The sequence below is a fragment of the Buceros rhinoceros genome, unplaced genomic scaffold (assembly GCF_000710305.1).
Source record: "Buceros rhinoceros silvestris isolate BGI_N320 unplaced genomic scaffold, ASM71030v1 scaffold17409, whole genome shotgun sequence".
Taxonomy (NCBI): domain Eukaryota; kingdom Metazoa; phylum Chordata; class Aves; order Bucerotiformes; family Bucerotidae; genus Buceros; species Buceros rhinoceros.
This window is the reverse complement of record NW_010429922.1, coordinates 3,151-14,249: the sequence shown is the minus strand read 5'-3', so window position 1 is coordinate 14,249 and position 11,099 is coordinate 3,151. Positions and strand designations below refer to the sequence as shown.

At 38.2% G+C, this 11,099-nt stretch overlaps 1 protein-coding gene across 1 annotated transcript in view; it reads left to right on the top strand.

Annotated features, from left to right (window-relative positions):
• The window catches only part of KCNH7 (potassium voltage-gated channel, subfamily H (eag-related), member 7), a gene marked incomplete at its 5' end in the record, with an annotated part of 48,283 nt that extends 40,860 nt beyond the window's left edge, over positions 1 to 7,423 (top strand). The window contains 3 exons of the mRNA XM_010142849.1: positions 2,170 to 2,338; positions 5,616 to 5,808; positions 7,157 to 7,423. Coding sequence (XP_010141151.1) covers positions 2,170 to 2,338; positions 5,616 to 5,808; positions 7,157 to 7,423 — 629 coding nt within the window. The remainder of the gene's footprint in view (positions 1 to 2,169; positions 2,339 to 5,615; positions 5,809 to 7,156) is intronic.
• Positions 7,424 to 11,099: the final 3,676 nt, after the last annotated feature.

Below are 11,099 nucleotides of genomic sequence, written 5' to 3'. Positions count from 1 at the left end.
CTCTCCTTCCTCCCGTTGTATAAAATCAGTTACAGGTCACGTCACATGAAATTCAGACACTCTATAGCTCCAGGAAACCTCCTACCACCTTCTAAACAAAGATCAGATAATGCAGTAAGCACTTTTCTATGATTAAAAAGAAGAGAGAAAGAGAAGAAAGTTTCCTCCTTCACTTGGACTCATGTAGTTAGAGCTCCCCTTCCTGGATAAATCTACTTGAAATACTAAGTCTGAGCAGGAATTTTTTTTTTTTTTTTTTATTCTCTTTACTCAGAGCAACACTGCTCAAAGATGTGTTTGAAAAGGATTAGCTAATAGCACTTGGACAAACCTCTCACATGTTATCCACACTGTTTTTTTCTCTTTCCTTTGAAACAGGGCTCTGGCTGCTATGGCTGCCTAGGAAAATTTCACAAGTGTGAAATGAATGTAACCTATGCTGAGTTATCAGCATGCAGTGCCAAGAGAAGTGTTAGGAGAAGCTCTGAGCAAACCATTCAGGGATTACTGGGGGATATGAGATTCAAATCCAAGTGCTCATAACAGAGGCTGATGCCTTATAAGCAGCCAAGGATTTTGTCCAACTGTAGCTTGAAGCAGCAGCCCAAGCACAGTAAGGACTTCTAATACATTGCGTAACTTCATATAGCTAAATAATTACAACCGTCACCCTAATGGGAGTTGTACTGAGCAGATGTTGACGCTTTAACAGCCCTTTTTATCTCAGTAGAGGAGAATCTGAGTGATACTGATCAATTTTTGGCTGAGCAAGATTCACTCAAAGTATCAAATGCTTGGCGTGGAGTACTGGGGGTAGGTGTAGAAAAAGCACTGTTCAATTAAGTATTTCACCTGTAGGGTCTGCAAAGGTCACAGCAAGATCTTCATTCTATCTCTGATAATGATATGTGCAACTGCTATATCCCATGATAAATGATTTATAACCTTTCACCAGCTTGGCAAACAGGAGAAACAGCCTAGAGCCAAGAATGTAAACTAATTAATAAATCCACAGAGGTGTACGTTAAGCAAATTGAAAGAGGAAGGAGAAATAGCTCAAACAAGAAATCCAAGCAAAAAGAAGGAATGCCCCTGAGTTCTGTTTGGGTGGGAAGGTGCAGTGTTTGACCACAGAGATCCAAGAACTGGGAGGGACAAGAGGGATGGGATTTTGGCACAGTGGGTACAGTGTGGGACCTGGAGTATTAATCATAATTTTTTTTTTTTTTACAAAGGCCTGGAGATAAAGAAATAAATATGAATGATTCATATAAAGAGTGTTTCTAAATTAGAAAAGTAACAATTCAGCAAGATAGATGAAACTCTGCCATAAGATCCTAATAATCCAACTGGCCTTTAATCTTGAAATAAATTTCTTTTCTTTATCTTAATCCAAAATTTTATCTGTAGTTCAAACAGAAATGAAAAAGGAAAAAAAATATTATTTACCACGATACCCTAACCAATATCCTTTTGCAAGTAGTATGAACTGCATTAAATGGCTTGTGTCTCAGAGAAAACATATTATACTTCACCAACATTGTTAAGACAAGCAGTGTTACAATTGTTGGTAAGAAATGCAGCTAGCTGAGATCTGGCAGCTTGTTCTAGAGAGGGCATTCCAATGCGCTGTAACACATGCCCAGTGCTGTAAATACAATGCAGCAAGTCCTCTTTTTACACCAAAAAACTAAACAGTAAATACATTTCAGTAGCCCATTCAAGAGCAAGAGAAGTCTTAGCCAGGTCTCTGAAACACATAATTAAAGACATTCAAGTACATAATTTAATGCATTTAGATTAGAACAAATATTTCTAATTTCAACAAATAGCAAATTGCTAAAAAACACCTTGAGAAAATTGGGGGTTCTTTGGCAAAATAATAGAAAGAAAACTAAAGAAATGGGAGCCATTCAACGGCAGAACTATGATGATGCTGACTAGACAAAGCCGCTTGTTTATCTGCAGCTTCAAAATGTCAGTATGTATGTGACCACTTTTATCTTTCCTTAAATAGCAGCGAGGAACAAGTTGTTCAGGCAGTGTGCCAAGGTACCAATTCGACTTTCAAGCTTTTAAGAAACATAAGTGTGATGCTTGAGGGGTGCCAACCCCTCTCTAACTGCATGTATATAAACCTATACTTTCCCATGTTTTGTTTTTCATCAGATATCACTGATAAAAGAAACTGGGAGGAGGAGAACATCCAGGAGGAGCAAGACTCTCCAGTTCAGTCAGCATTACCCCATGACACGTGGGGGATCTGTGAAACTGAAAGTGACTTCATATACGGGGAAGTGGAGAATCGATTAGATCTACTTCAAGAACAACTCAACAGGTAAAATCAGAGATATGACCAGAAAAAACATGTGAAAGAGTACGTAATACAACTGATATTATCAACACTACTGGAGGAATGAATTTGCATAGGAAGTTTCCAAAAGCATTCAGATCTTCAGAAGCTCAAAAGTACAAAAATATGCCTGATAGGAATATCACCTTTTTGACTACATGTATTCTGAAGAGCCTAAATATCACCTAAGTTCAAGCTTCCAGATTCTTAGAAAAACCTGTTCTGGAAATGCTGGGTACAAAAATTTCAGTTCATTGATGTCGCTGACCTCTAGGTACCCACATTAGCTCTCTGAATTGCCTTGCAGAAGAGCCTTTCTCCCTGATTGACTGTTTAGGAGACCAGCTTTTTAACCAAGAAGCTGTACTGAGCACCTAAACTTGTTAAATTTAGATATTACCTCACCCAGAATCCTGTTCCTAGATATTTACATGTCCAAAAAATGGCAATTTTCAGTATCTTCAATATCTGAAGTACTTTTTCTTTCCTGGAGACCCAAAGTAAACCAGCTGCCTTCCTTTTAAAAAGTATTGCAGACAAATTCTCTTTTGGATGCATTAACTTATTTTGCAACTGTCTCTATAGTAAGAAAGTCATGGGAGTATGCAAAGGCAAAATACTTATACCTGTTACAACAAAAAACAGATGCTTTCTTTGTGTCTTTGTTTCTTTGCTTAATAAAATGCCTCTTCCTTCTCTTTGCTCTCTGATATACTACTCTTTGCTGGTAGCTAAGCAGCATAGCTTATAGCATCTTAAAAATTTGGTTCCAGAACTCTGACTCACTCTACACTATAATTTACCACATAATTGAACTTAATTTTAAATTGCCCTATGCTCAGGTCTCTGGCTTTTTAATTATTTTCACACTGAAATTCCATTACTTTCAATATTTTTCCATGACAAATACTATGACACACACTCAGCCCTAATTATACTTTAGTAGCTCTTCATTGGCATTCTGTGCTGTATACTTCACCAATCCACTTAGAGCCAGGTTTACTGCATTTATTGCTTCCTTCATCTACCAGAAGCCGATCAAAACCATAGTATTTTTCATTTCTGAATACTACATAGTATATTAAAACGACATTTTTAACATATAATCCTAAAATGCTGTAATTTCTGATTGCAGTGAAGTAACTGTATATGTCACATAACTAAACAGCTGCATGTTCCCCAAGAACAGTGTATAGCCTTTCAGTTACCTTTCTTTTCCTGAAATCTTAAGCTCTTGAAACTGAAGTTATATCTCAAATTTACTCATAGTTTTATCAAATTCTTATGCAAGTTCTCAGTATTTCCTTGAGTGAGAAAATATCATTGTTGCTGATAAATAAGATTTGAATTGTTATGGATTTTATTAAATCATTTTATTCTTTAACTCTTCTCACGTTTTTAAAGCTTTTCATATTTTCAGGATTTAGGGCCTTGCTGGGTCTCCTGTGAATGTAACAAACAATATTCTTTCCTGATTATGTCAGATCTGACCTGATGGACTAAAAAGCATGGTTATTCCTTCCTGAACTTTTCCATGCCAAGTTAGAGGCTTGGCACAACACCCAAATTATTAAACAGATATAGAAGGTTGGAAAGCCACTCTATGAGGAGCATTTCCCTAGAGCTATCTCTCTTTCTCCTCTTTAAGTGACTGGAATTTCACTGTGGGCCAAGCATCTCCTGTTTGTTCATCTTTGGGTGGCAGGGTGGCATGACATGGACTTGGTCTAAATTTTGGAGAAAGGAGGGAGAAGTTATATATGCAATGATGATTAATAAAGACCACAGAGATACTCTTTGATTTGAAGTTCCGAGAAACTCCCATTAAGCTTCAACAAAGTAAGAAGGGAGCAATTTTACAGTTAATTCAAAGCCAAAGGCAGTCACTGATGCAATTCCTCCTATGCATATCCCTTTCATTCACTGAGATGTTAAGGCCCACGTTGAGCAGATGGAAGCTCTCTGGATGGTGGCACGCTGCTGCTGCAGCCTTTTCCCCTGTGACATCAGTGTCAAGCTTGTGCGACATCACCCAATTGCATGTAGCTGAACCCAAGAGACCTGAACAAGAGGGTGAATAGGTCATGATTGATTCCAACGTCTGAGTTTGGGCCTTTCTTTTAGTGAGCCGTGAGCCACAAAATCAGCTTCTCCCAATAAAAGAAGAAACAGCATCCTAAATATCCTTTGGGCATATCTTTTGGATTAATTTCTTAGAAGCTTTTATAAATAAATGACACAGGCAATGGACAACTCCAACATGATAAGAAACAATATTAGTGAAACACCCGGTGAAAGCGAAAATCTCTCAGCACAGGATCAATTCTGCTGCAGTAAAAGAGCACGAGTAGTAACACTCACAACATTAACGGCTGCTGACAGAGGTTTGTTTACTCTGTCACAGAATGAGTTGCAGTGCAGAAAGCTGTATATCTATCTGTATTACAGTCTGTCACAGTGCGTTCTCTAGCCTTCCAGCAGCTGGGTAGGCACAACAGGCATCACCTGTTGCTGAGTTTTTCACATAGCATTACAGTTGCTGTGGAATTGTAAGCGTGAACAACCTAAGCAGATCAAGTGTTTCAGAAGTCATACAAAAATTTATGAAGAGGGGAAAGAAGAGAAAAAAGCTGCTAAATTTGAACATCAAAATTGTTGACATTAATTCTGAGGCCTGAATAAGTCTGAATAGATTTTTACAGTAGGGAAACTTGGGCTGTTTTGGTTGGGGTTTTGTTTAGTTTGGTTTTCTTTTTAATGATCTTGAAAGCATCTTTTATTTTCCAACTGTGAAAAAATACAAACGCAGTTTTCTGCTTATTTCAGTGCATTATTTCATTAGCATTGTGAATGTCAGAATTAATTGTCAGACAGATCAGAAACATTGTCCCATCCTCAACCAGCTCAAATCAATTTAATGACAATGAAGAGAGCACATTTATTTCAGTTAACTTCAACCAAAGACCTGGTTGCCCAGATTACTTTTTGTTGCAAATGTAAGGGGCAGGAATGAACTCAGTCTTAATGTAGCAAAAAGGTCAGAAACAAGCATGCAGATACATTCTGCAAAGTAAAGGGAGAGCCAGCAAGCTTTGGAAAGGCTCAGTACTCCCTCTTCTGTTTAAGACATGGTCATGTCATATCAAGCAATAGTTTGCTTTGTTAATAAGCTGCAGGTCCCTCTTAAATGCATCTGTAACCAGTATGTTAAAATATACCAATTTTTGACAACGAGTTAATTGATTTTGTGTTACCTCTCTAGGCTTGAATCCCAAATGACAGCGGATATCCAAACCATCCTGCAGCTTCTACAAAGGCAGTCAACGCTCATTCCACCCGCCTATAGCATGGTGACTGCAGGTGCAGAGTATCAGCAGCCAGCAATCCGGGAGATGCAAAAGCTTCAGCCTGCAGCATCAGTTAAAACAGACAGAAGTTTCAGTTCTTCATCTCAGGTGTGTACATCTCCAATAAGATCAAGAGAGGTTTGCTAATCTTCTTAGGTTTTGATGGAAGAAATATATACCAATCTACCTATTTATTCACTAGCTGAAGAAACATGAAATTTTATTTTGCCCTAGCACCTCCACGGCGGACTTAGATACCATATTTTCAGAGGTCACATTTTCTGCGAGAGTTGCAGAGATCCATACAATGCTCTTAGAATCAGACTGAATTACTTTATAATCACAAAAGTTAGCAGAAGTGACAAATACTAGACACAGCTATAAAGCGCAAACACTTTCCAAGCATCCAACCTGCCTGCATGGGTGCATCTGCCATAGGAACAGACCATTCACAAAGTCCTGAGAAGACCCATGGCTACATTTCCCTCCAGGTACAGGCCAGACAAGTCCAGCTGACACAGCATGACGCTTATATTCATGTGGAAGTGGGAGTGGCTAATGGTTATTTTTCTGTCCAGTCCCTTGCTACTTCTGGATCTGTGAACATACAGAGCGGTGACATACCTACATTTGTTTCCCAACACATGTTTTCCACCTCAGTTCTGTTCAGGCAAAATTTGATGATTTTCCAAATTTGTTTGGGATTTCTGGAGTTTAAGAGCTTGGGCATATAATTTCCAAATGGCCTGGTGGTTGTCTAGGAGTCCCAAATCAGTCACGTATCATACGATTAGTAAATGCAGTGTGCTTGGCTGTGTCAGATTCCTCATGCTGGAACACATATGGCACAGCAAGTCCAACACATCCAGAAGGCATCAGTTCATATGCATAAAGATTATCAGGGCAGCAAATGCAGAGCAGTAGTTTTCAGAAGTGTAAACCCATCGTGCATAGACCTGCACAGAACACACACACGTACCTCTGACTAGAAACACGGCCAACCTCTGCAAATGCCAGCAGGCACACCACACACCTCACACAAACTGCAAGTTTAAAAGTGAAGAAGAGCTGAGTGCTGAGTCCAAATGGTTATAATGTTCAGAATGATGCAATTCCAGAGCTACATTCTGAAACAAAAATACGAATTTAAGAATGCTGAAATCCATACTCTCAGGTCTCCAGTCCTTCAGAAGGGGCTCTTCATATGTGTATCTTGATGTTACATGAGCAAGTCTGAGGAGGGGACAACATATCCCAGTTTCTACAATTAATCAACATAATTGCATTCAGTTACATTAAATCAAATGTAGTACCCTGTAAAAATACTTCAGTACACTGTTTAATTTTCAATCATGGTTTTCCAGCAACCACCTGAAAGTGCTAATTTTGAGCAGAACAAGAGCCTGGAAGAGACCAATTTGATTATTACCATCTTGTTTTTTTTCCTCCCTTCCAGTGTCCTGAATTTCCAGACCTTCAAAAATCAAAACTTAAATCCAAAGAATCCCTCTCAAGTGGAGTGCATCTTAACACAGCCTCAGAAGACAACCTGGCTTCTTTTTTAGATCAAGAACGTGACCCGTCTGTAGAGTGTCCCCCACGGCATTGTAAAACTTATCTCCAGCCAGTTAGGCACCCTTCCTTGCCAGAATCTTCACTAAGCACTGTAGGAAGCTTGAGTCTTCATAGGCATGTTTCAGATCCTGGTCTTCCTGGGAAATAATACTTTTATACTATTACTTTACATAAAAATGTAAGTGCTTTAATGGCTGTTTTTCCTTTTTTGTTGTATTTAAATCCTCTATACTTGACTCAGGGGCTACAAGGAATATACCATTATATGCAAAAGTACTGTATATTTTCCTAAATCTGAAGCTTGTAAGGTAAAGTTGAGCAGTTCTGATGTAAATATATATATATAAACACACCAACTGTATGTTCCAAATATAAAACTGCCAGCATTCTCAAGGCACCTTATATTTTTAATTTTATAAATAACATGCATGTTCTGAAATTACAGTTTACATTGCATGGTGATTACCATTTACCGCTGACATGAAAATAGTATTTTATTGTGGATGTGTCTTCAGAGCAAATACAAGACCGATAACAGTAACTCACACAGAAAAAAACTCCTACCCGACCAAGCTAAGATTCAAGCAAGAACTTCCAGCGCACTTTTGAAAACTGATTTATCCTCTTGTAGCGAGCTTCTTACAATAAATCACAATTATCTGAATCTAGAGAAAGAATAAGGTAACCAAGTCTTCTGGCTTTGAACATTTAGGGCTGAGAAACCAACCTCCTCCCGAATCAGCTGAAATAGGGCAGTATTTTAACAGACAGGAAAACTCTGCCACATGCTGGGAAGTATCATCACTGGTAGCATCCACAAAACTGCACTGAATGAATAATTTGTTTCCACTAGTTGTTTGTTTTGGGTTTAATTTTGAAATTGCGTCATAGAAGTTAGCTGTCATGAGCAGGCGGGTACCCTTCATGTGTCACAGAAACATAATCAAAGGCAATAACTCTAATTTCTATATAACACAGAAGACTGTGTTCTTTCTGTTCAATACAAATTATTAACAATCTGTTTAATTAAAAAATACTTTACATTTTTGTTTTATAATTATTAGAGTGGTTGTTTGCAATTATCTGTTTTTACTGACTGGCCCCTCTACAACGATCCTAGATAGGGTATATATATATATATATGTGGACACACGTATACACCACGCACACATTCCTGTATGTGTGCATGTGTGTATTTTATATATGTACATATGTGTGTGTGTATATATTTATATACACACATAGACACAAGTGTGTAGATACCTACACTTACATGTAGGAGTATAGATATAGAGCTATATATATATATGTATATATGTAAAATTACTTTCAGGAACACTTGTAAACTTTCTTACTACAAAAGGAGTAAGCTTAGCTTGTGTCCAAAGCTGACTACATTAGAATAAAATTATTTAAGGTCCGTAGGCTTTAAATACAGTATGTACTGTATGTGCATAATGCTTTGTGAATACTTAGAGTTAATTTTATTAAAATATTATTCTGCTTCAAATGTTGTGTTTATTTTAGAAGGAACTGACCTTTTTATTACTGTTTTTAAATATTTTAAAATGTTCAACATTTTCTAATCTCAAAGCTTTAATGTAAAATTCCTCTAGGAAGAAAACTGGTTTCAGAAAAGCATGTAACCCAGTTAGTGGGGAAGCAGTTAAATTTTAACTAAAACCAAATGAAACCCTCTGTTCTAAACCAGTGCTACAGAGTAATGCAATAGTGGTTGACCCTCACATTAATAGATACACACATCGTTTGTTGGGGTTAGGGTGATGATACCTAACACTTTTAGTCATACACGGCCAATAGACACGCCCAAGGTGGCTGAATCTTCTCTCATTGAAAATCCGTGTGAGCATTGAGCTACAGAGCAGGGCTCTGCTTTACCTTTGCATATACAGATACAAAAATGAATTAACTGAATACCTTTGTAAATGAAAAGAGACACCAACCCTTCCTGTACAAGATCAAATTTTCTTCTGCCTCATGCTACTGTTGATTGTTGAAAAGTCCCAGTGCTACAACGTACTGCCTGTTCTTACTTCTGCCACGACGACAGGAGGCCTGCACTGCTTAGTGCCTTGCAGGACCAGAGCCTAGGTGACAGCTTCATTGGGCCACTCAGAACCTCTGCCTGCACACGCTCCACTGGAACGGGAGTGCTGAATTACAAAGTGAAATACTTCTGCTTTTATTTTGTTTTAAATAGCAAGTGTTCCTTTCTCAGTCTAGTAACTAATGTTAATGTCTGTTACAAAGAACAAGCTAGCATATTCTCTAAATAAATACTTGTGGCTATGCTACATTTGAAACAGTGGTATAAATTTAAAATAAAATTAATGGAAAAAAGTATAATACATGAGCATCGCTTTACAAAATGCCTTTTGTCCAATTCCATCCCTTGGTATTCCCCATTAATGCAAAGAGACTGGGCAAAACAGGTGGACTGGGGAAGGAGTGCTGGGGAAGAGGAAAAGCGACAACTATTTCAATTAGTTGAAGTGAAGGAGAAGCAAAGAGGCTTTGTTCCTTCCCTTTTCCTGCTGTGAATTGTGTGTAGCAAACCCCCCTCTGCATGACTCGCCATTGTAAGTAACATACTAAAAGCTGAAAAACACTGCTCCGCCTGGCCTCTGGCTGCCTGCTTAGGTGATGCAACTTGAGGTGTGCCCACAGCTGAATTGTGAGTTCCCGCTCTCGAGAGCTGCTGAGCTAGCCTGGACACGTACAGAAGAGCAGGAGGCTGAAGCAGCAGCATAGCAGAAGAGACGATTCCCTGAATTAAAGTTGTACATAATACCACACCTGCAGATTAGCAGCTCTTCTGTTAAATATTCTTACGCTGTGAACAGATGTCTATGCTACTGCTTAGGGTTGGACTCTTCATATGCTGGTTTAAATCAGAAATAATGCCAATGGATCCAGCAGGTATATGTTACCACATTTCTCTTCAGATTGGGAATTGGATCTAGTGGGCACCTCCTCTCCATTCATCTATACCCTCCATCTGTATTTACACACAGAATTTCTGTGGCATCAATAATATACTGGCATTTTCAATACTGCTGAGATAGTACAAAAATTGACTTTATTAAAGAAAACCTAATAATTTTTCTCCACAAAAACATCTGCACAGGCTCCTCAAATACACCACTTATACGTGATACATTCCAAGATAGCTGTACCGAGAAATTACACGCAGCACTACATAATTCATTGGTACATTGCCAGCTTTAAATACTTGTTGGTAAATGCTTTTGATATTTTCGGGTTAGTATTACAGACACTATTTTCCTTCCTCTTACACGGTTCAGAATCTCCAGTTGATGGTATTGTGTTACAGCACAGCAAATGGCTTCTAAAAGGCTACAGTTCCCAGAGTTCTTAGTTCCTGTATATTCAGCCACCTGGATTGACTAAAATCCAGCATACTTTTGACAACGAGAGAAATGATGGAATTGAACAGAGAGTATTTTTGAAAAAGTATTACTAATTACACTGACATCGCACACAAGTTTAGCACCTTTTGACTGTTACACCTGTGAAGTTCTGCCTGTTTAGTCAATTGAGAGATTAGGCACAATGAATTTCTAGGTAGCAATGAATTAACTGATCAAAACCCAGAAAACTGAAAGCTGCTGCTTCCAACAAATCTCACTGTTTCTAGTTAATGGCAAAGCTATTGCAAGACAGCCTTCTTTGGAAAAATTGTTAGATTAACTTAATCCACGGGCACTCCAAGCATGACCTGCACTTGCTAGTTACATAGGGTAAAAAAAAAAAAAAAAAAAGGCCGCAATAAAAAAGGAGCA